At 46.1% G+C, this 25,000-nt stretch overlaps 1 protein-coding gene across 1 annotated transcript in view; it reads left to right on the top strand.

Moving 5' to 3' along the window:
- Window positions 1–2,920: 2,920 nt before the first annotated feature.
- The window catches only part of LOC123142628 (cytochrome c oxidase subunit 1-like), a 25,377-nt gene continuing 3,297 nt past the window's right edge, over window positions 2,921–25,000 (top strand). The window contains exon 1 of the mRNA XM_044561457.1: window positions 2,921–3,330. Coding sequence (XP_044417392.1) covers window positions 2,921–3,330 — 410 coding nt within the window. The remainder of the gene's footprint in view (window positions 3,331–25,000) is intronic.

Here is a 25,000-nt window from a genome sequence, read left to right as displayed (position 1 = left end):
GAGGGACTCTCAAATCTCTATTTCAGACCATAATCTTTTGATCCCTTTACCGAAGTGATTGATAGCAGGGCTAAAAAATCATAGGGCTTCTTCTATTTTTAGTGTGAACTCACTTCTATTCTATATCAAGATAGGGGCTTCAATACTTGGCTGACCGCCCGGTGGAAGACCTGGCTCTACCACACAAGGGCAGCTTTCGTAGTCCAGGATTATTTTCCTCATATCTAATTTCACCTCATTGTGGAAATGTCCGATCTTATTCCAAAATAGAAGGTCTTCATGAAGGTCTGTCTTGTTTCAGGAATATAGGTATCGAAGTTCAATAGCGGTAGGTACCAAGGAGAAGACGAGTCAGGGCCGATTGACAAGACTAGCTAGGCTGACCTTCCAGCCATACTCCATCCAATATCGAACGGAAGTGCTAAAGGTTTCATGTGATGCTAACCTCAATGAACCAGACCTAACCTCAATGAACCAGACCTCGAGAATTCGTTCCAAGGTGAGCAGCTTTCTGATTCTCTCTTTTCTTTCTCTTACTTTCTTTCTCATCTCTTTATGATTATTTCTAACCTTATTCTTTATTACCCGGATATATGTTGGCCGTGCTTCAACTATATCAACTGTACTTGAACTGTTAGATAATCATAGTCGATAATAACATCACAGCTCCCACCGCTATTGCAAAACCGTACATGAAACCTTAGCTTCATACGGCTCCTCTATGATCAGAAAAAGGACTGTTTCGGTATTATCCCCCAGGTTTATCAGTTGCAGGTGAATCCTGTGAAACATCTCTCTCGAGGCTAATAACAACACTTGGAAATGAAAAATGAGCTTAGCAGCTGTACCGGGTCAGGACCATAAACACCACGAGCCGGTTAAGCAACAGAAGCTGTGGGCGAAAGCACACTCGTCATTCTCAGACCCGCGGTCGAGGTACGTGCGAACAAGTTCCCATTCTCTATGTTTCATGGCCTATCGATGAAAGTCGGTATCAAGCCGGCTCGCTTGGCGGGTCGTCTCCTTATATACCTAAATCCTCGTTTCACTCATCTATAAAGGTCTACCCTTCGAAAGGTAGGTTGAGTTCCCCCGTATGTAGGCAGCCACACTCTACTCGCAGGTAAAATATTGGCATAGACAACAGAGAATGTGCTAGGTAGGAAACCGAAGGAACTCTTACTATACGAGAATTTGCAATTCAATATGACAACCGATTAGAAGGGATTGGACGATCCCAATGCGTTGCCCTCCTTCGCAATACCGGAACTATCTGACGGAGCTCCATCATCACAGAAAGCAGAAGGGACAGCAGATACGGATAGACTGGATCCGGAAAGGGATTTCAACCAGTCCTTGCCTATTGCTGGGCTGGTTGTTTTGTCACGGTCCGATTAGTAGAAGGTGAGTGAGTAAGACGAGGCACCCGAAGCATAATGTAGAGCTATACTGCTCTTGTTTTCCTTCCGCCCTGCTTAGGAGAACTTTGTCTAGAACCCACTTTAGCTAGCTTTCAAGGATACCATTACAGATGAGTGAAGCGAGTATACCATTTCCGGAGCTCCCGAGGTAGCGCGGTAGCGGAAGCCCTTTCTAGTTCAAGCAGTTCCAATTCCCATTCTGCTTCACCGCTTACACCACACTCTATTGCTTCGCCTTGTGGTGCCTTTCGATCAAGGTCTACTTTGGTTGATCCACTTTCTTCTACAGCGCGTTATCCGCATCGAAGTTAGCCAGGTTCCTACCGCTTCTTGATACTATGGATTTTGCAATCCCTGAACGCCAGTGCTTCTACAACCAATGGATACTATTTAACATAAATAATAAGTAGAAATGGACAAACGAGTGTGGCTACACAGAGTGAGGAAAAAACATGGTGGTACCAACATTGCGTATCACTCACTATGCTTTATGTAATATGGCTTAAGCAATGGTGAAATGGGAGTCCTAAGCAAAGCACATCTGATCGATATGAATGAAAGATACATCCGTCTTTTCTTCTCCTTCGAAGGTTAGGTATCCGCTCGTTAGTTCAGTGCTGCATAAATACTGACTTTAAAAGGGGCGACTCCCGCCTGTGCTTAAGTTGTTTCAAGCTTGTAAAGACTCGCGATCGGAAGATTGACCTAGTTTTCTTTCAGCTGAAACTCTACCTAATGGTTCAAATTCCCCGGGTCCATGGGTCCATGGCCGCTTAGCTTAGATAGCCTTGTTAGAGACATGTGTGCGGGGTTCGGTTTCCAATTGATTTGTATTCACCGGGACCTCCCCTTATTGGATTTTCTCCACTTTTCTAGTTGCTGTGGAAAGAATGTTGAGCAAATGAGTTTAAGGGGTGGTTTTCTGTTTACTTTTTTTTCAGCCTACGTCGTCTCTCTTCCAGAACCTCACAATCATCAGTGTCTGAAGTTTCATGATGAATATTGGTTTCACATTTTATTGCTTACGTGAGGAAATATCAATTTGGAACTCGAATTTGTATTTGAGTTATGATGAGGAGTGAGGTAGATTCGCATTGTTGAAGAAAGCGAAGAAAAAGGATGCTGCTATGGCTTGCTTGTGGCTCTTTCTTCTATTGGCTAGTCTGAGGCATGATAGTTTCAATTTCTTTTGGAAAGCAAGTGTGGCTCAGTCATAAGTGTTAGTAATAGCATGAAGTAAGTTGTCGGTAGCCGGCATTAGGTAAAAGGAAAAGCTTCTCAAAAGCATCCAGAAATATCATAGAATGGTGATCGAGATCACCTTCACGGGAATCATCCTTTGCAAATTGGGGGAAGGGAACCAATCAAGTCACCAAGAAGTTCCCGAAACTTGGTTTAGTATTAAGGTTCTTCTCTTCCAGCGTTTAGTATTCAAGTTCTTCTCTTCCAGCCCCCCGACCCCTCTTTGATAAGGAAAGTTTTCATTTCTCAGATAAAAAATGACAAATATGGTTCGATGGCTCTTCTCCAATAGCAGGTTTACTGCTTTCTATTTGCACTTTTGTATTAAGTTTCCTTATATATACGATTTTTTATTATTTTCTATTTGTCTATTTTTATTTATAGTGCGTTTTATTTTGATTAGTCTTCTCCCAATTTTCAATCTTTTCGGAGCCTCCTTCATTATTACTCTTCCTCCAGAGATTCAGGATCCCCAAGCTTTAGCTCATTTAGTAGGGCTAAACTTCTATCTGAGCCTTTACGAGCAGGATCCTGGATGGGTTACGTTCATTCAAAACGAGCTTAATCACAATACCCCTCTGGAGGACATACCTGGACGGCTTAAGCTCTTCCTAATGGAAGAAAAGCTGTCTAGTATGCGACAAGCACTACAAAAAAATACACTTCCGTGATGATACGTGTTTGTCACAGTAGGTCGCGTTTTTTGTCATGCATGTACATCCATGACGATTTTATGACAGAATCAAGATAGTCATACCTGTGCTGTCGTAGAAGTGTTCCATGACATTACCAAAATTATCATCATGGAAGTGTCCACTTCCATGACATCGCGCGTCACAGAAGTGCTTTCGTCAAGGGTGACCGACATGTGGCATCCACCGTAACGGAACGCCGTAAGCTATCGGGTCGGGTTTTGGTTCTGATAACCCGTTAACAGCCCCGACCAATGGGGATTTTCCACGTGTAAAATCATCATTAGCTGGAGGAAACACGTGTCGGCTCACCGTTGGGATAGATGTCATCCGCTCATTGGACCGAAGGCGCCTATGATACGGCGACACGTGGCACGGCCCAACAGAGGCCCATTCCTGTGAAAAGGCCGGCCTGTTTGACTTGGTCAAAAGGTGGCGGGCCGGCCCACGGAAAGCCTGTTAACGGCGTGTTCGCATATAGCCCATTTACAGCCCGCTAACCCAGGGCCCGTTACGCCCTATCCGAATTAGGCCCAGTAGCGTCATCTGGGCCGTCCAATATGATTCAGCCCGTTTTAACTTCTGGCCCATGTGTGGCCCATGATTTCTTTTGGCCCATATGAGGACCTTTGTAACTCTTGGCCCATTAACGGCCCGTGGTGAAACTGGCCCGTAATGAACAGTGTATCACTTTATACCCATTAACGGCCCGTTATTCCATTGGGCCGTTTCCAGCCCAAGTTATCTTTTGGCCTTCTCAGGGCCCATTGATTCTTGGGCTCATTTGCAGCATTCGGTTACATACGGCCCGTTACTGTCATTTTCTGCTTGTGGGCCAAATTCAGCCCGTCGTTACAGTCGGCCCGTTTGCGGACCGTTAATATGTTGGGCCGTTTTCATGTAAAAAAAACCAGTTGGGTTGTTTTCATAGAGTTATCAAATACGGCCTATTAACGGCCCGTTATGGTCCATGAATAGTACGACCCATGATTGGCGAAATGATGATACGCCCCGTAGAAGGCCCATGGATCCTACGGCCCGTATGAGGCCCATGGATAGTACGGCCCGTAGAAGGCCCATGGATTGTACGGCCCGTAGAAGGCCCATGGACCCTAAGGCCCATATAGAAGGCCGATGGATCCTACAGCCGGACGAAGGCCCATGGATCATACGGCCTGCAGGAGGCCCATGGTTACAACAGTCCGTGTGTTGCCATGATTATTTTGGCCTAGTTACCAAAAATAGGCTATTATGGCCACTAGAAAAAATAGAAAAAGAACTGCAATGACTACAAGCAAACAACTAAACAAGACAATAAAGAAATAAATAAGCAAGCAATTAACACTAGCCTATTACCGCTATTACACATATTACATCCACTGGGCATCAAAGTTCGCCACCAGTGCAAATATAGGGAACAAAGCAGCACATTACATACACTGGCCGTCAAAATTGGCCACCAGTGCAAATAAACATGGCAGCAAAACAAGAGCATAACTGAAACAACTTCAGAAGAGCTCAAGAAATGTTATCCTGGGTATCCACCATGCTGGCAATAAGCTTAGCAAGCTGATTAGCTTTGTCCTGTTTGGCGCTAAAATCCTCCAACGCTTGTTGTTGCACCAGAAAGTATGCATCTGAATGCTCCAGGGACTTCCGTAGTCCTTCCGCTTCTTGTCGCAGCACAACTGATCGATGTCTTTCAGCTTGTAGTTGAGACTCAAGAAACCGAACTGATTCATACAGTGAGTTTGAATAGCTTGTGCAAGCGGTAGTGGCCAGTAACTCGAACACTAAACCAAGACAGGACTTTGGGGTTGTCTCGCTGTCTTCAAGATAGTCTTCCTTAGCTGTTTTATCAGCTTTGTTGGAGACCAACAAGGATGTGTCACTATCCTGAACCTTATCTGCATTACTTCCTTTACCATTGCTTAATAAGGCACTCTTCCCCAATATTCTGTCAGCATTCTAAAAGAAGAAACAAGCAGACACATAACAAGTTTAGCATGTACTAGTATATGAAACGCATTTCGGTGAACCAGTTCATTAGTAAGGTGGACAGGATTAAACTACCAAGTCTTCTATTGCCAAGTACTAGTACATAATAAAAGCATCAAACAAACATATATCTATGTCCTATGGTCACTGCATTGTCTTGCCAAATCAAAATAGAGACACGGTTCAAATCATATCAGTTCAAGACAAAGCAGCAGTGAAAGAATACAAAGCGTGGGAAACTACACGGCACAACAAGATTTCAGATGGGTACCACGGGTCTACATGTACAACAACACTATTGGCTCTGTTGTGATGCTAGTAATGTGCATGATATGAAAGTCAACTGTATACACAATTGAAATTGAAATCAACAGAGCTATTTATAAGAGCAAACCTGTTAAAGAAACATGCGTGAACATACCTGCTGTGCCATTGGAGTTTCGATTGGATCCTTCAATTTAAAAATAAGTTTGTATGAGTAAATACAGTGATACAAGAGCAAAGCAATCATAGTTAAAAAAGGCGCGCCTAAGCGAGCGCTTAAGCGCGCCTAGGCTCTAGGCGTTGGCAAAACACATTGCGCATAACTATGCATAATCTGTGCATAACTGCGCATAAGCATGCGCTTTGGTCAGTAAAGCGCAAGGCGGTGGCAAAACGCACAATTAACGCCTAGCACTTTTTTGAACTATGATAGCAATGGAATCTTAAATTAGAACAGTTGTTCTTCAGGTTTAGGCACTTGTTCTACATGAACAGAGTACAGTAAGACGCAAGAATATAATAATTAAAAAATAGAAAATGAGCTCATAGACCTTACCACATTCTTGGTTCGGCACCAGTACAGAACAAGGCGTTCCCAGTCATCGTCCAGTAAATGTGTCTCAGGAGAACGTAAGGGAATTTCATGAGTTTCTTTGCCGGTGAAGTACGTTTTCTTCAAGTAATTCCGATACTGCCACCAAGCATTCTTGAAGATAGCGTAGGTATTAGCACAGGTTACCTCATCCAGAGTTTCCAAATCGGTCCTTCTCTATAGAGAAAAATGGGAAAATTTGATGTATTATAACCATCATGGAGGTAGGATGTATGGGACGAAGCAAAGTAATTGCCATGAATAACATTACTTACACATAACTCCTGGACAAACACCCGCAACTGGCATTTTCCTTCATCTTCAGTATAATATTTCCAAGATGGGAAGATACGCACATACGATTTAACAACATCAAATGCGACAGATGCTAAACTACGACTAGCTGGTTGTGCTTCCTCCACAGGAATAGGCGTACTAACTGGTGGAGTTGGGGTTCGCCGTGATAGTACTGGCCCTTTGGGCACTAGAGCTGCCTTACTAACTACTCTTGTTTGGGAGCTTTGTGGTGGAGATGGTGCTGTGTCAACAGGAACTGGGTTACTATCGGCTGGGGTTGGGGTTAGATTGGGTGAAGCTGGTTCTCTGTCCATCGCAGTAGGGGTACAATCTGCGAGAGTTTGGGTTATGTGTGGTAGGGCTGGTTCTTGTGCATGTACAACCGGGGTGCTATCTCCACCAAGAGGTAGCACTGTTTTATTTGAAGACCGTGTTTTTAGTCCGCTAGATACTAGCATCACCCGCTCCAATTCAAATGGCTGATAAACAGGAAACATAGTTGAATGTACAGACATTGTATGAGAGACAGATGCAATAGATAGTGTGGAAAAAAGAGGGCATGCAATAGTTGACATGTATATTGTTTAACTAAAACAGATAGCATGACATAATTTCACATATATGATGTCTATCTAAACCGGATAGCATAGCACAACATAATTCAAAGATATGATGAATAACTAAACATGATCGCATGACATAATTCACCTACATGTTATCTAAGTAATCAGGATCGCATCATTTAATTCACATATGTGATTTATATGCTAAACAGAGGGCATTCGATATGATGTATGAACTAAGAACATGGTGTTGAATATTGTGTATATGATGTCTAAACTATGCAAGCAAGACACCGTATGCATGATATGAGCAGTATAACCGTGCCAAGTTAGAGCATACACCTCAGTGGGGGAATAGGACTGGTCATCTGTCTCTGAATCCATCTCTGAGGAGCTATCGGGACCCAACAAGAGATCTGCTTCGACAGGTAGCACTGTCTGCTCTGAAGGCCTTGTTTTCACTCCAGATTTTTCCATCTCCCACCCAAATGGCTGATTCACAGGAAGAGTAGTTTAATGTACAAACATTGTCGACAAATGGAAATGTAATGAAGAAAAGGATGGGCAAGATATCATTCAAATATATGATGCCTAGTTAAACAGGATGGCATTGCACATTTCACATATATTATGGCTGGCTAAAAGACATGAGACTGCATAATTCCCATATATGATATAGAAACTAAACAGGTGGCATTACAGAACATGTCTAAACTAAGCAGATGACATATATGATGTCAAAAGTAGGCACTGCAAGGCAACATATGCATGATATGACTAACATCATCATGCCAAGGTAGAGCAAACACCTTGGGGGGTAAATAGGAGTGGTCAGCGGCGTCTGAATCCGCCTCAGAACAGATATCTTCCTCTGGATTACAATCTAGAGAGGGGTGGGGAGGGTCTGCCATTGAACCCACCATGGAGCGATGTCTGCATGACATTGTATTGCCGTGCAAAACTCTTCTCTTTTTCTCTACATGTTCAACATGACTGTGTACAATATCTGACATGCATACGAAAAAAATATGGTGAGATTATGTAAGGAGAGCATGCAGAAATTTAGAGTGATGGTAACAACGAGTGGATCGACGTTTTTCCGTTGAACCAAAATAGCCCTAATGGATCGACGTGAATGTATAGTAATAAGTGATGCAACAAGTGTACAACCTCTTTGCCGTAGCCGTGTCGACCTCAGCATCATTGGGTTGGTCGCTGAAGCAGTTGAGGCAGAGGTGGCTGTCGGAGGTGTGGAGGAAGATCTGAGGAATCTGTAGACGGCGTCCAGGGCACTGCTCTGTTGTGATGGATCGTTCTGTCGTTGGAGCAGCTCCGGTGAGCCGTAAGACGTCAAGGCTGAAGCAGCACAAGACAGACATCGTCAATCTCAAGTGGGATTCTAATAGCATCTCCAATAGATGATGTAAAATGGATGTAAAATTAACATCACCAAAAACCACCTGACTACAATAGATGAGGTAAAAACTGTTGACTCTGAACTTAACTGTCGAAACTGAAATTTACTATGGAATCTGAATGCTACTGTCAAAACTGAACGCAATGGTAGCAGAGAGGCACTTGACATGTAGTTTAGGGAGGGCCTGCAGTTCATCTTCAACCTGCACCCCCCTGAGCCGCCAGCCACCACCGGCCGAACCGCCAGCCCCAGCGCTGCCTCGCCGCCCCGAAACAACTCGCGACCGCCGCCCCGGCCAGCCCTCTAGGCCCCCCGCCCCCACCCTGAACCCTAAGATAGATAGTGGGGTACCTCTCCAGCGAGCCCCCGTCCCCGCTGCGGGTGGTTCTTCCTTAACTCCGGCGAGCCCCCCCAACCCCTGGAAATCGACTGACCCAAAAGTCGATTCAGTCGACTGAAGTGTGGCTTAATCGGAGCAGAGCAGCAGCACGAGCGAGGGGGAGAGGAGCAGCAGCAGCTGGGCGAGCGAGCGATCGAGCGAGAGCCGGAGCAGCAGCAGCAGATCCGGCTGGTATGGACGCCGCCGCCGAAGGGGCCTTGCACTGGGGGAGAGCCGCCGTGGAGATGTCGCCCGCGGCGCCGGCTTCAAGGTAGCCGCTCCATGGGGGTGCGGGATGGAGCACCGTCGGCGCCGGGAGGTCGAGTTAAGGAGAAGGTGCGATGCGATGAGTGTATAACCTCTTTGGTGGCGCTGAGTAGGCCTGGGCTTCGTCCGAGGAGTTGGTGAGGATGCTGCGGTTCCGGTGGAGCAGGTTAAGGCGGCGCTGTGGGGATGGAGCAGCCGCGATAGACGAGGCGATCGTCGGAGCAGCTCCTTGGAGGTGGAGGACGGGGCGGCTGAACCGGTGGGACGGCGAGATGGACGACGGATCCTCATCCGGGAAGGTGGACGAGGGACGTCGAGCTGTTGTGATGGACGACGTCGTCGGGGAAGAGGCTCCGGCTGGGCAGCGATGACGTGGCGGAGGGAGGAGGGTGGGGTTTCGCGGCTGGAGCGGAGAGGTTATGGCGGCCTGGGATTTCGAATGGCGAAAAGGGGGCGATGGGAGGGGGTGAAGCATGACTTAGGGACGCGCTTGTCCAAAATGTAGGGTGTGTTACAAAAGTACCCCCCACCGATTTGAACTAGCGGCCCTTTCGGCTCAGGGTTAGAAGGGGGATTTCGTGTGTCGGGATTTGGCAGCTGGAGGGAGTTATCGCGCGTGTTGTAATTTCGGGATAGCAAGGCGCGGGTTGTGAAGGCGCTAGTTTTGGGAGCACGATATCTGAATTTTCGGGATATAACAAGACGCGGGTTGAATTTTAGGGACAATCCTAACGTGTAGTAATATTGTACTTGTACGTACCAAATCAATTTGCACTTCCCTCAACCAAAAAGAAAATGAAAAAAATAAAACTATTCACACCACACAAAGAGAGAGTCTTGCCCCGTTTTACTATACAAATGCTATTCAAAGCTACTCCCTCCTTCCATCTATATAGGGCCTAATGCGTTTTTCGATGCTAACTTTGACCAAATATTAGAGCAATGATATATGACATGCAACTTACACAAAGCACACCATTAAATTCGTCTGTGAAAGGTTCTTTCAATGATATAATTTTCACATTGTGCATGTCATGTACTATTAATCTTGTCAATAGTCAAAGGCGGTCTTAAAAATCTCATTACGCCCTATATAGTTGGAAGGAGGGAGTATGAATCCATGTTATGTCCGATTAAATTTTTTCGCTTGCTGTATAATGCATGTAACCTACTCATACCAACATTTTAGTGCATTCCAAATGTCTATACTACCGTTGCAATTCGAACTAAATTTGAATTCGTTTCTCTATTTCAATAAGAATCTACAATCATGATTGTTGCCAACTTCAACCATCATAGTTTCCTTGCTACCCGCCAGATATAAATCGGACGGCCTATAATGCAGGATGGCAGGCACACCATCATCAACAACTCTGTTTTTATAAGAGTAGAGATAAAATATATTAAATGTAGTATAACATGTTCATAACCACACCATGTGTATCACCGTTATATATATTCATACATGCGTCGGTTTGTAACACTATGATAAATTCTTCAAATATCTGAATTCGCTTTTTATAATGAAGTATATATGATCTCTATTCCTCTTTTACACCCACACAACCCTCTTATCTTTGTAGCTAGCGCTAACTTTCTCTTGTGCATGCACATGCCCGCATCCCTCTCACCCTCCCTTAGCATTCTCTAGCTCCGTCGCGCAAATTCATCTTTTCACTTTAGGTCGTTCACCCACGGTGTGTGTAGGCCCCCAGCTCCTTCTTTACGGCACACATCGATCGATATGCCTCTCTAGCCAGGTGTGCCTAGCACAAACACAAGCTTCCCCTCTTCTCTTGTCACCGTCCATGCCTCACTCCCACCACTCTTTTCATCGTTCTCGTACTCGCACACTCCTCCCCCTCGATATAGTATGCCTCTCGTACCACCTCCTACATGCATCCCTCTCTCTCTATCCTTCTCCTCGTGCCTCATTTGCTTCTAACGCACACATGCATGTATACCGATCGATCTCCCAACATATACCTAGATCGACTTTAACTACCCCCCATCGATCGACGTACCTCACAAGTTATGTCTCTCCTTTCTCTAACAAAGGGCGATTGATCTTCCTATGTAGTTACGTCTGCTTAACACAGCCACATCGTCCCCCCTCATCATTTGTGCATGCCTCCTGACCCGTCTCTCACACGCACGTGCATAGACAACAAGCAGCCATCTCCTCTCTTATTGATATTGCGGGCGTGCCCTCCGTTTGTCTAGCAAGCCTATCCCACCATTTGTTAGAAGCAACTCCACTACCACCCCCTCCAACACTCTAGCTCTGTCTCTCTCCCAACCTTATTCCTCTTCTGCACATATGCATGGATGCCGATCGATCTCCCTTAATACATGAGGCAGATCGATCTCCTTAATACATGAGGTAGGCCTCTCTCCTCCTCCACACATATACCAGCCATTGTACCTCTATAGTTAATTGGGCCTCCCTCTTCCCCCACCACACACCGATAGTCGAGCGCTGCAGGTAGGTATCCATGCCACAGAGACAAACTGCACATGTCCCATCTCACGTTCCAGTAGGCCAGCCACTCTATATCTTTGACGTGGGCACACACAAATTCGATGGCACTCTTTATCGATCGCACGCGCGCGCACACACACACATCATCCCTCTCTTCGATTCTATGGACACCTCAAGCCGATGATACCTCCACTCTCTTCTCGTGGATCGCCCCCTCTATATATATGTTATATCCAGGACTCTATTTCACACACATTGCATATGTTACATTTTTTGATTGAACCCCCCCAAAACTCTCAAGAACCCACACACTATATCTCTCTAGGTTTGTATCTCTCTCACACAACCCCACGTAGGTGGTGTACGTATACAAGAAGAGAATAGGTGCACCGTGCACATACTCACGCTTCGTGCCCAGCCACACCCGCGCGGGTACACGGTGGAGCTCATTTCTTTACGAAATGGCAGCCCACGTGCTAATTTGAACGCCTGTAGTGGTTGTTTACCTAGGGAGGTCGTGTACCACGCGTGCACGAAACAAAGTTCGACTTGACGCGTTGCCGCGTTATTTTTAAATAAAGTTATAGCGCTCAATGGCACGTACACAGAATATAAAACGATTTTTATGGAGAAAAAGGTAGTCCGCTCACTATATACAATGGAGCCTGCCTGCCTGGTTTGTCGCTCTTCAGAGTATCTCACATAAGGCTGCGGTGGCCTCTCTCTCTCTCACCGTTGGTCACTGATCCGGCCGCATCCCGTCCGCCGGGGGAAAGGGAGTGTGGTGGCCTCTCTCTCTCTCACCGTTGGTCACTGATCTGGCCGCATCCCGTCCGCCGGGGGAAAGGGAGGAAGTGCATCGTTTCGCCGTTTGACGGCGCCGAGGCAGCACGTCCCTATCTGCGGTACACGCCGTTCTCTCTGACCAAGCTCCGGCGCGGCAGGGCCTACGCCACCTGCTCATAGATTCCGCCCGCCGCCGCTCACCTAGTTACATCCCGTCGACCTCCAGGTATCCCCTCCGGCCTTGCTCCACTGCCCGTCTTCCCACGTCGCTGCATGTGGATCTTCCATAGTTCTTTGCCCAAAACGTAGCTCGTCCGACGTACTTTCCATATTGCATTCTCGTCCTCACACCGTTTTAGACAAACACAACCGTGGTTGTTATCTTCCCTTAGGACAAGGAATATGCTTCTTTTTTGTCGTCGCATGTGTCATCAACTGTTATGGGCCAGTAATTGTTTCCTTTCTACTCGTTGCTATTGCGACCTTTTGGTGAACTGCACAAATCACTTTTTTCTTAAGAGTGTTTTGTGCAGTTGTACTAAAATGTCACACGGGCAACGTCTCTACATTTCGGTGCGACCGCACAAAGGGAGATTGGTTTTGCTCTATCCTCCTCATCCAACTCCGAGCCTAATCTTCTCCAACTAGTTAGTCTTAAGAGAGACTGCAAAGGTGACCGGCTTCAATTTGTGTGTTTATTGTTTCATCAGCAGTCCTCTATTATCGTAATCACACTTAATATCTTTGGAACAGGGACGCTCAGCTCTATTTTAGTGGAACTGCACAAAATGATCAGAATGTTGCATGCTCCAGACAGCTACTTTTTTCCCAACATGCCTTGTTGATTTAGACAGAGCTGGGGGACGTTGCTGCCAATGAAAGCATGGATCAATTTTAATTTAACACCTTCTCACAACTCTGTCTTTAGTTGTGATGTAATTATTAGCTCTGATCTGCTAATAATTGACATGCATTAGCAAGGAAGTTAGTTTTTTATTGTTTCCGAAAGAGCATCGATGGCAAGACACGCGAAACAAAAGCTGAAAGCTCACACCATTGTACAATTTCATGTCGCTGGAAAATTATTTGTATAGTACGTCAATTATGTAAACAAATGATGGAAGCTTGATAGCATTGCCAGAAGCCTCTTCATCATCCGGGTCCATGTGCCATGCACAAAATTATACTCCTTCGTTCCTAAATATTTGTCTTTTTACAAATTTCAAACGGGCATATTTTAGAGTGTAGATTCACTCATTTTGCTTCATATGTGTACTCCCTCCGTTCCTAAATACTCTATTCGTCTTTCTAGAGATTTCAACAAGTGACTACATACGGAGCAAAATGAGTGAATCTACACTCTAAAATATGTCTATATACATCCGTATGTGCCAGTTCTCTAAAAAGACAAATATTTGAGTAGTCACTCGTTGAAATCTCTAGAAAGACAAATACTCCGGAGTATATTTAAGAACTGAGGGGGTAGTGCACAACCGCATGGGAGACTCAGCCCAGTCGTTGCGCCGCATTAATAGTGAGTAATGAGCAGTCAAATCATAAGCCCCACCTTTCCCACTGTAAGTTGATCTGAAGAAGCAACCATCAATACGCTCTTCTTTGAATCCGCTCATACTACTCCATCCGTCACTGTTTATACAGCGCGCTTCAGAAAAAAGAAAAAAAAATCTGTGGGACCAAGGCGACTAGCGATCGGCCTGAAAAAATAGCATTGGTAGTTATAGCACGGCGTCTATTACTAGAGGGAATAATGCGTACACACATGCATGCAGTGCTTCCACCCCGGGTACACACATGCATGCACTTACTGCACTCCATAGTAGTACAGTACATGGAGAGAAAATTGTGGACTTGATTGCGGTTACCACACCCTAATTAATTGAGCATTAAACCAAACGCGTCTAAAGTCTCTCTGGTGGTGGAAATGCATTGAGAGAAATGCATCATAATGAAGCGCGCCCTGTAAACTGTGATGGAGGGAGGAGTAGTATGAAGGTGCAAAACCAAGTACGCGTATGGCCAGTCGGTCAACACACCTCCTCTTGGCATATCACTGACATGTGGGACAAGAGTGTGAGCAAACCGATCTCAATTGACGGCAAAGAGCCAACCCGCCGTTCCTTGAGAGAGACGAGGAGCGAGAACACACAGACGGGCTCGCACGGAGGCCAAGATATATTCGAGCATGGTTGGTTGATCGATATCATTCATTACATGTTGGGTTGTCGTTTTGCACCCTTCTCCGGAATAAACATGTACTTTATCAGAGATAAAAAAATAAGAGTACATATGCTCCACCATGCGGTTCTAGTAGTAGTACTACTCGTACTACTGCGCTTGGCTCTTCGCCTCTTCGTGAAGTCGAACAATGATGGTACTCCGCATGTTGGGTACTACAGTGTATGCCTCTGACAATCTGACACCGAATGGACTGATGCATGTCCACCGAGGGTAGGTTGCATTAGTCAAAAGGCGTAAGCGAGCTTCACCTTGTCCTGCAAGCTTCTCCTCGTTCTGCGAGTTGACGAGACACACCAAAAAGTACTGCTAGTCCATACTCCCTCCTTTCCGGTTAATATGGCTTAATCTTTTTTGCGGGTAAATGAGAGAGCTTTATTCATATATAAGCATTCTTAGGACGATCAGCCAAGACACTGGTCACTAGGAAGCGAGGTACCCCGCAAAAAAGAAGTAGGAAGCGAGGTGTTTCATCAAGCCAGCTCTCGGCCACATTCAAAGTGCAGCAAGCACGGTTCGCACGAAGATGCGCCGCAAGGTTTGCTGACCTGTTTACATGCTGAATAACAAAAAAAAGAGGAAATATTACCAAGCGCTACTATTTGTAACAGGATATGAGCCAGAATTAAGCGAGAATTGTGGCGAGTGTTCCATGCAATCAACTTCCATTATCACATGCGAGAACCCTCGAAGAGAACCAAATGTGTTGAAGATTGCTTTATCACATTTTAAAATTATAATAAGAGTGCAGACGCTCCTCCATCCGGTTCCTAGTACTAGTATAGTATGTACCTTTATAGACTATAGTAGTAGTACTAGTAAACTTTGCGCTTGGCTGTTCACCTATTCGGGAAGTCGAACAATAATAGCACTAGTAGTATAGTGTATGCTTCTGGCAATCTGACACCGAATTAACTGTTGGACGTCCACCGCCTGAGCGAGGGAGAGCTTGCATTAGTCAAAAGTTTCTCCTTGTCATGCGAGCCACCGCGTGCAAGCTTCTCCCATCCTGCAACCTTCTCTTCGTTCAGCAAGTTGACGGGACACATCAAAGTAATGCTAGTCCATACTGCCTCCTCTCCGGTTAATATGGCTTAATTTCAAACGAGATAAATACACTGTCTGTCACTGTATATTTGTAAAAATACGGTCAGTGGACTTCATAATACGCTCATTGCGCTCAATATATATATTTTCCGGTGTTTATATGGTCACTAGCTCACCCTGACTGAGTATGTGCGTGCATGCACGTGTAGGTTGAGCACTTGAGCGTGACCGTGTGTGTTCCATCGTGTGCTCGGACATGCATGCATTAGGGCGTCGCGCGCGTTTTTGCGTCCATGTGTACGTGTGACTGTTGCATACACGTAGGGGGAGTACGTGTAGGGGCCACTAAGGAGCAGTCAAATCACATAGTAAGTTAGTCGGAAGAGCAACCATCATTTCACTCTTGAATGACACGTACGCAATATAAAATGGTTGATATGGAGAGAAAAAGAAAACCACTATATATACACTAGCAGGAGCCTAAGCTACAAGCCTGCTTGCTTAGGTTGCTCTCTTCACAAGCATAGAACGACGGGCCTGATCCCGCAGCTGGGGGAAGGGAACAATGTTCTGCATAGACGCGGTCGACATCGGCGAGGGAGAAAACCCACAGTCGGTGCGTCCCAATCGGGGGTCACCGCGGTATGGGCCGATGCCACGTCCCAACCGCCCTTCTAGCTACAGCCCGACGCCCCAGGTAGTCCATCTTTCTTTTGGAGCCGGCTTGCTCCACTGCCGTAGCTCCATCTCCATGTCGATCTTTCTCTACTTCTACCGGCTTCTACTTGTGATAAGTTTATGTCTGATGAACTAGTGCCAGTACTATTATTCTAATCACACTTCTTCAATATCTTTGCCATCAGGGATGCTCAGGTCGATTTTAGTGGAACTGCACAAAAGCATCGTATGATCCGAGGGTGCCAGCCGTCTTTCCTTTGATAGGTTCTACTTGGCCAGGAAATTAAATCATGTTTAGGGTTTAGGGTTTAAGTCGTAGTGACCCCATCAGTAGTTTTTCTTTCATACACGCTCTCACAACTTTTTTCTTTAGTTGTGAAGTAAATATTGGCTATGATCTGTGAATCATTGAGATGCATCAGCATGCGTGTTAGTTTTCCTTTGTATTTGATGGAATGTTGTAACGGGGCAACCTTGGAATAGGAATGAAAATGGAGTGGAAAGTTTCCGTTTTTCCGGAGAAAAAATGGAAATGGAGAGAAACCAACATTTCCTTTCGTTGGATCGCGCCATCGAGCAAAACCAACGTTTAAATCACGTCTGTCGTGTTCGTGTCTCACCCTCCTCCACGGCTCGACCCCACATGGTCGCTCGGCATGCCACTCACCGCAAACCGAGTATACGATAACTTTCCCGCCTGCTTGTCGATGGATCGCGCCATGGAGTACTAGCACTACTGGAAGAGATTGACGAGTTAGGGGAGGACACCTAGATGTAGCACAGACTCCCAAGAACTTTTTACATGCATGTTGTAGCCGGCTATTGCGACCTTTGAACGCGGAGCAGCCGCGTGCACCCGGAAGTGGCGCGGGCGATGCTCTCTCGGCCGGCCGCTGCTTCAATGCCGGCGCCAGTGAGAGGTCGCGTCCGCTCTGGCCGGGCATGAATGCGGCACTGACCGTTTCGGGCGGGAAGCACGTGCGGGTGATGAAGAGGGTTCGGGTTGGTCAGGACCGGCCGTGGCAGCGGTCCGGACGTGCGCAAACAAGAGATGTTGTACGTTAATATTAATGCGCATATAATTAACAACATAAATAATGTGCCAGTTGGACAAATATGATTGGAGATGGAGATGGAAATGGAATTTTACGTAAACACGGATATGCATGTCTATGTCTATGTGTGTGTGCGCGACGACTCTCGCGACCTGGAAGCGGGGGCGTTTTTTGATCGAGTTTTCTTTCTTGGTACGTTAGAAAATCAGTTTGTCTAATTCACATCTAGATGTTATTTAAGGATATCACATCTAAGCTCCCACAAGTATATAATGTAGCAACAAGAAACAAAAAAAACTAGGAAAAAAATAGACCGCAAACAATGTGGACATCAACTTAGATGTGACATAACTATGCCACATCTAGATGTGTCCTAGACAGACCCTTAAAAAATTGTCCGCCAGTTAACGTTTCTTTTTTCCGGGAACGCGCGTATTCTATTTAAAACCACTGTTATGGAGAGATTTTTTTACTCCATTATAGCCTCTTGTTTGATAGAGTTTCTCGCATCTCGCTCTCTCACCCTCTCCATATATGTTACACGCTGGAGGCTCAGCGTTCATTTGCTAGGGTTTGCTATATTCACAGTCTCTCACCCTGTCTTCACCAGATCTAAACAAGACTGCGTTGGCCTCTTGTCTCTCTCTCCCCCCTCACAGCTGGTGAAGGAGGCGTCCGTATCCCGTCGCACCGGGAAGGGGAGGAGGTGCAGCGTTCACTCTATCGCCTTCGGCGAGGGAGGGAATCCACTGCCGGCTGCGCTGTTCTCTTTCACCCAGCGCCTGTGCGGGAGGGCCACCGACCCCTTCTTCCTCGCTGCCGTACGTAGTGTGGGCAGATCCGGCCTCCCGCCGCACGCCTTGCCACATCCCGACGACCCTAAGGTATAAGTTTCTTTGAAACCGTCGTTGATCTAGCTGCATGTGGATCTTTTTCGATCTGTAGTCGAATCTAGGCCTTGGTTCAAAGAGGAAAGAAGGGTGCGGTGGGCTGGAGCAAGAATCTAGGACGTGGTTCAATGAGGAAAGGAGGGGCGGAAAGTAGTATAGACTGGCTATCCAGCCGCTTTGTAGGTCGAAAAGGGAAAAAGGGGGTAACCCAGTACACGCATCTGTAAGGAACTGATCTCTTTGTTGAAAAGGGAAAGAAACTGGGGGGTCGGGTAGTTTGTGTAGGACTAGATTTGCTGCCCTCACATAGGAAGAAGGTTCAAAGAGAACAAATATGGGACCAACACATATATGCTGCTTGGCTACATACTCTGCATCACCCATTTATACGTGTGGACGCACATGGTGCTGGCATGTCCCATACAACTATTTTGCTGTTGTTAATCTAAGAATGCCGCCAGAGAATTGAAGCAATGCCACTGTTAAAAGTAAATTACATTTTTTTAACGAATGTTGTTTCAAGAGAATGTCTCTGTTAATATGAATCAATGCAACCGTTTTAGAAATGCTACTGTCCTACTTTGTTTTCCATCCAAGATAAGTTAGATGCTTCTTTCTGTCACCGTTTGTTTCATCCTCCTTTATCGGCAAGTAATTGTTTCCTTTTTTGCCTCTATTAAAACAGGGCTATCGATTCAACTTGTTGCTATTGCGACATCTTGCTTCGCTACTCGAAACACTTATGTTTTAAGAGTGTTTTGTGCATTTCAACTTGAATGTCACACCGGTGACTTTGCTTAATTTTGGTGGAACTGCAGAAAAGGAGATCGATATTTGTTTCCAGTCTTCGTGGCTAGTTGTTTCAAATCTTGGTCTCAACCACATGATGTACAGTGTGCTTTGAGATGTTGTGCTACTTGTTTTGGTACTGTTTTAAATAAATGTTGAATTGAAGCTATTGTATTGCTGTCTTTTCCCATTAAGCAGTGAACAAAAATGGGACCAACCCAGACATGATGCTTGTTGCTTTGTTACAACAAATTCAGCATCACCTCCTTTATAAGCCAGTAATTGATGCCACTCTCAGAATTAACTACTGAATCTTATTTAAAAACTGCAACACTTGTTAGGGATTGGCGGGATTACCATTTTTGTGGCCGCATGTTTCATCCTCCTTTATTAGCCAGTAATTGATTCCTTTTTTTTCCTCTGTTTAAACAGGGATATCTATTCAACTTGTTGCTATTGCGACATTTTTCTTCGCTACGCGAAACACTTTGCTTGATTTCAGTGCAACTGCACAAAACGAGATTGGATTTCCTATTCGTGTTGGCAGATTCGTATTTTATCTTTGTCCGTCTCATGAAAGGTCCGTACAGGCCTTCATCCACATGATTGTGCAGTGTGCTTTGAGATGTTGTGCTACTTGTATTGGTACTATTTTAAATAAATGTTGAATTGAAGCTATTGTATTGCTGTCTTTGCCCATTAAGTAGTGAACAAAAATGGGACCAACCCAGACATGATGCTTGTTGCTTTGTTACAACAAACTCTGCATCACCCCCTTTATAAGTAGATGGAATCACATACTGTTGTTGCACCCACTCTCCCCTGGAACTGTTTATGCTTTTCGTTAATCTAATGCTGCTGGTAAAATTAAGCAATGCCACTCTCAGAAATAATTAACTACTGAATCTCAGTTGAAAACTGCAACACTTGTTAGGAATGGTACTATCCTGCTTTGTAGTTCTTTCTACATGTTTAACCAAGGTATTGTTAAGATAATGTCTCTGTTCAAATGAATCAGATGCATTGTTTTAGGAATGGTACTTTTCTGCTTTGTCGTTCTTTATACATGTTGAAACAAGGGATTGTTAAGATAATGTCTCAGTCAATATGAATGAATCACACTGATGGAGAATTGCTACTCTCCTGCTTTGTTTCCCATTAAGATAAAGTAGATCAGTAGATGCTTTTCTTCTGGGAGTACAAGTCATCAACCGTTATTTCTCAGTAATTGTTTCCCTTATACCTATTGTTGCTTACAGGGATATCAAAACTAAAGCTCGGTTTTATTCCGACTTCGATTTTAGTTGAACTGCACAAAAGGAGCCAATGTGTCCAAGGCAAACTGCTGCATTATTGGGTCCAGTTGTTCGTTCCACTTTGCAGAAAGAAGCAGTCACTGTTTGCGCTACATTACAGAAGGAATGACTGAGAAGCTTTACAGAGTATTATTAGACACCGGTGACATGACTAGTCTGCAGAGACCATTGGCAATTTAACAACACGTGGAGTGCCCTGGGCAAAAAGTGCCCAAACAAGTACAAGAAGCTACGACAGGACTCCACGATCATAGGCATTACATATTTTGAATGGGAAAAGCTTGTCAAAGTTTAATCATTGATGTTAGCAAGAAGATGTTAGTTTAATATATTGGAATTGGAAAACCTTGTCAAAATTTGCTCATTGATGTTAGCCAGAAGACATGCATTTGATATTTTTGAGTGGGACGCCCTTGCTGTGAGCAACGTCGAGTGTTTTTTCCTATTCATGTGTTCAGTTTAGAAGTAAATAGTTACTCTGCTGAGATATTCCTGTGTTAAGAGATTGTTCTGAATATTGTCTATGTAATGCCAGGCCTTGTGTTTGATTGCAAAGTTGAGCTTGGAATGTTGTGGCATGCGGCATCACGAGCTGTTCACCGTGCCTCCTGAGAATAATGCTTCGTATTGTTTTGCATGTCGATCTAATGCCAGTGATTTTCTTGTTAAGAAGATCATCCTCTTCTGTTGTTTCCGTGCTTAAGAAGTTCATCGGCTGATGTTTCATTAATAGCCTATACGAAAAGTCGGGTAGGTTAGACGTGAAACCATATGATCTTCCGACGAACTCATGATATTAGGCCGTGATTGGATCGTCGTTTTCCAACCAAAACCGCTTGTAAAACTAACGCTTGTAAATTAAAGCAGATGGTCTCGGGCGAAGGCGCTTGGTTGGTCGATTTCGACTAGTAAAATATCGGAAGTACTTCACACACGATAAAAACGCTGAACGACACTCGGACGATTGCTAATCCAGCCTTTAGCTGCTGTTTCAGCCTTGCCCATGGATGGCATGATACACACGTCGTGCATGTATCGTCTGGTAATGTCGTCCATATAGCAGTGCTCGTAAAATATACACTGGTCTCTCAAATTACACGCGTAACCCGCCGGTTTTACTTACAGACCTCGGGCCCTCGGTTTCATCACCCCTGTATTTTACGCGTTGTTTCCGATGACGAGTAAATTACACTTGTATGTTAATACATGTTTGAAATAAACCAGAGCTCCCAAGCGTGGCCTTACCATTTCATGCCGTCTCAGTTTCTCGAAGGTGCTCATAGGTGTCCGGTGATCCTGGCTTCCTGAATGAGCAGCGGGCGCTGTATCAGACCATCCGTAGGGCCCGCGAGGCCCTCTCCATTGTCCTTCGAGTTGTTGCGCTCGCTGTGGCGTCGAGCATTGTTAACATCGTCAACGAACATGAGGATTCAGGAGATGACTTTATTTTGACTGGATGACACTAGGACCTACTAGGGCCATTGCCGTACGTATGCAAGTGCCTCCTTATTATGTACAACTATTTTTTTGCTTTCTCCTGGTTTGCTGACATCACGCTCCCACACCATTGTCAACCTATGTAGTCAATATAAACGAGAGAATTGCACAAGGTGCGGCCCATAGCTGGGACCAAGCAGCTCGAGCAGTATTTGTGTTTTTGAGGCGTGAGCACTGCAGAGTTTTTCTTGGCGATGATTTCGTTGTTGTTCAGAGGAGAGCAGGGTACTAACTGGGCGGGCTGTGGCCCATCTAGCCCAGGCCAGATATCCAGCCCAGATACTAATTTTTTCAAGATGAAAATGGCTAGCCCAGCTATACGTCTTTTTGAGGAATACCCAGGCAAGGTCAACTTGTTATTCTCCGCCCCGCTGGGCTGCAAATCTTTCCTAGGAGGGATGCATTAGGCTTAACAGGAAAATGGGCTTTAAAAATAATAAATGGGATGTAATTATAAAAACTGGGCAGTAACTCTAAAAAAATGCACCAAACACGAAATTAGTTTATAAAATATTATTTATGGATTTTGAAAATCTTAAAATTTCATTGTTGCGCACGCAATGTTTCGTAGGATTTTTACGTAATACAAATTTATATTTAATCTGACTAGAAATTTTGGGATAAAAATATTTCGGATCCCATCAAAATGTGGGAAATTTTATTGAATTCTGTCTTCAACGGTTGGTTGAAATTATTAATCGTTTTCCTAGCTAGAAAATGGGCTATACTTTTAACAAACTGTAAATGGGCTGTTGCAAATTCCATTAGAATTAAAAAATGGGCTGTACATTCTTACAAAACGCAAATGGGCTATAAGTTCTCTGCCGCACACTTGTGGGCCTACTAAGTGACACGTCCCCTAAAAAAAATAAGTTGACGCGTATGCAAGGCTTTGTCAACTTATTATAGTCAACACACAGTTCTAGCAGCAGTGGCCGTTGGATGTCTATCCAACGGATGTCGTGCTTCTTCTTCAATCTCGGATATTCTTAGCTTCGGTTGCCCAAAAAATGATTCCTCCCCCTGACATCTGGGACGCACCGTTTCGGAGGCTGGCCTGTGGGCCTACTAAGTTGGAGCGTACCAAGGGCTTTGTCAACTTAGTCAATATAAACGATTCTAGCTTCGGTGACCGTACGATGTCCATCCAACGGCTGTAGTGCTTCTTCAACCTCTGGTCTTCTTGGTCCAGCCGCCCAAAGCAGCGCCGGTCGTGCCGCCTCCTCCTGCCTCCCGTGGCCGGCTGTGCTGCCGCGGAGGCCTCATCGCCCCATACTACTCCCACCGCTGGCCAGGCCATCCCTCCACTCACCCACACCCCCTGTTATTCTGCGGCGACGGCAGCCTCACACCGCAGCCGAACCAGTGAACCCTCGTACTCCTCTCCGCGCGGGCTTCCACTACTGCGTTTTCCCTGGCTCCGCGTTGTCCCCTTCCTAGGCCTCGCCGTCGTCCACTGCCCTGGTGCTCTCAGCGCGGCGTGGTCAACATGGTCAACGACCGACTTCCATCGGAAGAGTACTGTATGTGGAGAGGCTGACAGCTGGTTCCACGGCGGCCGCAAGGAAGTGCCTCCTTATTACGCGCAAAATAATTATTCCTCCACTTGACAGCGGGGACCCACCGGACGGGCCACCTTATTTCGCGAAAAAAACGTTTCCCCCCGACTGCTGGGACCCACCGGACGGGCCACCGTATTTCGCGAAAAAAACGTTCCCCCCGCTGTCAGCTCGGACCCACCGGAAGAGCCTCCTTATTACGCACAAAAAATGAATACTCCCCCTGCTAGCTGGGACCCACCTTGGTGGGAGGCTGACTTGTGGGCCTACTAAGTTGACGGGGACGGAGGGCTTTGTCAACTTAGTCAATATGAACGATTCTAGCTCCAGTGACCGTACGATGTCCATCCAACGGCCGTAGTGCTTCTTCAACCTCTGGTCTTCTTGCTCCAGCCGGCCAAAGCAGCGCCAGTCGTGCCGCCTGCTCCTACCTCCCGTGGCCGGCTGTGCTGCCGTGGAGGCCTCACCGCCCCCTACTATTGCCACCGCTGGCCAGGCTCTGCGGCGACGACAGCCTCACACCGCAGCCGAACGAGGGAACCCTCATACTCCTCTCCGCGTGGGCATCCACTGCCGCGTCTTCACTGGCTCCGCGTCGTCCCCTTCCTAAGCCTCGCCTTCGTCCATCGCCCTGGTGCTCTCGGTGTGGCGTGGTCAACGTGGTCAAGGAACGACATCCATCGGACGTGGACTGTACGTGGAGAGGCTGACAGCTGGGTCCACGGCGGCAGCAAGGAAGTGCCTCCTTATTACGCGGAAAATAATGATTCCTCCACCTAACAGCAGGGACCCACCGGACGGGCCACTGTATTTCATGAAAAAGACGTTTCCCCCCTGACTGCTGGGACCCAGCAGCTACACCGTCGCACGCAAGGAAGTGCGTCCAGGCAAAAAAAAAACGATTCGCCCCCCTGACTGCTGGGACCCACCAGCTACATCTTCGCATGCAAGGAAGTGCGTCCGGGCAAAAAAAACCAAAATGATTCGCCCCCCTGACTGCTGGGACCCACCAGCTACATCTTCGCAGGCAAGGAAGTGCCTGACAGTCGGGACCCACCTGGTCGAAGCGTACGTAGCGTTGTCATTCTGGTCGCGAACGTGTACGTACATATATACTGGTCGACGTAGAGGCGCGCACGTGTCGTAGTAGAGGCGTGTACGTGTCGTAGTAGAGGCGCGCACGTAGCATGTACACGTACGTACAGTGGCCAGGGTGCAAGAAAGAAAATACGGCCACGTACGTACATACGGGCAGGGTCTCGAACGCCTACTCGCGCATACGTACGGCGAGGGCTCGTGTACATGGCTGGGTCAGAACGGAGAAACAACGTCATCGTCGTGTTCATGGGGAGGCAACGGAATGCGTCGTGTTCATGGGGAGGCAACGGAATGCGTCGTGTTCATGGGGAGGGGTGTGGCGTACCGCAAGATAGAGGAAACGGACCTCCTACGGTCGAAACGGGGGTCCTGTTGATCGGGAGGAGTGTGGCATACCGCAAAACGGAGGAAACAG

This window comes from Triticum aestivum, chromosome 6D (genome assembly GCF_018294505.1).
Source record: "Triticum aestivum cultivar Chinese Spring chromosome 6D, IWGSC CS RefSeq v2.1, whole genome shotgun sequence".
Classification (NCBI taxonomy): domain Eukaryota; kingdom Viridiplantae; phylum Streptophyta; class Magnoliopsida; order Poales; family Poaceae; genus Triticum; species Triticum aestivum.
The sequence above is the reverse complement of the archived record's forward strand: the minus strand, read 5'-3'. Positions and strand labels throughout refer to the sequence as shown.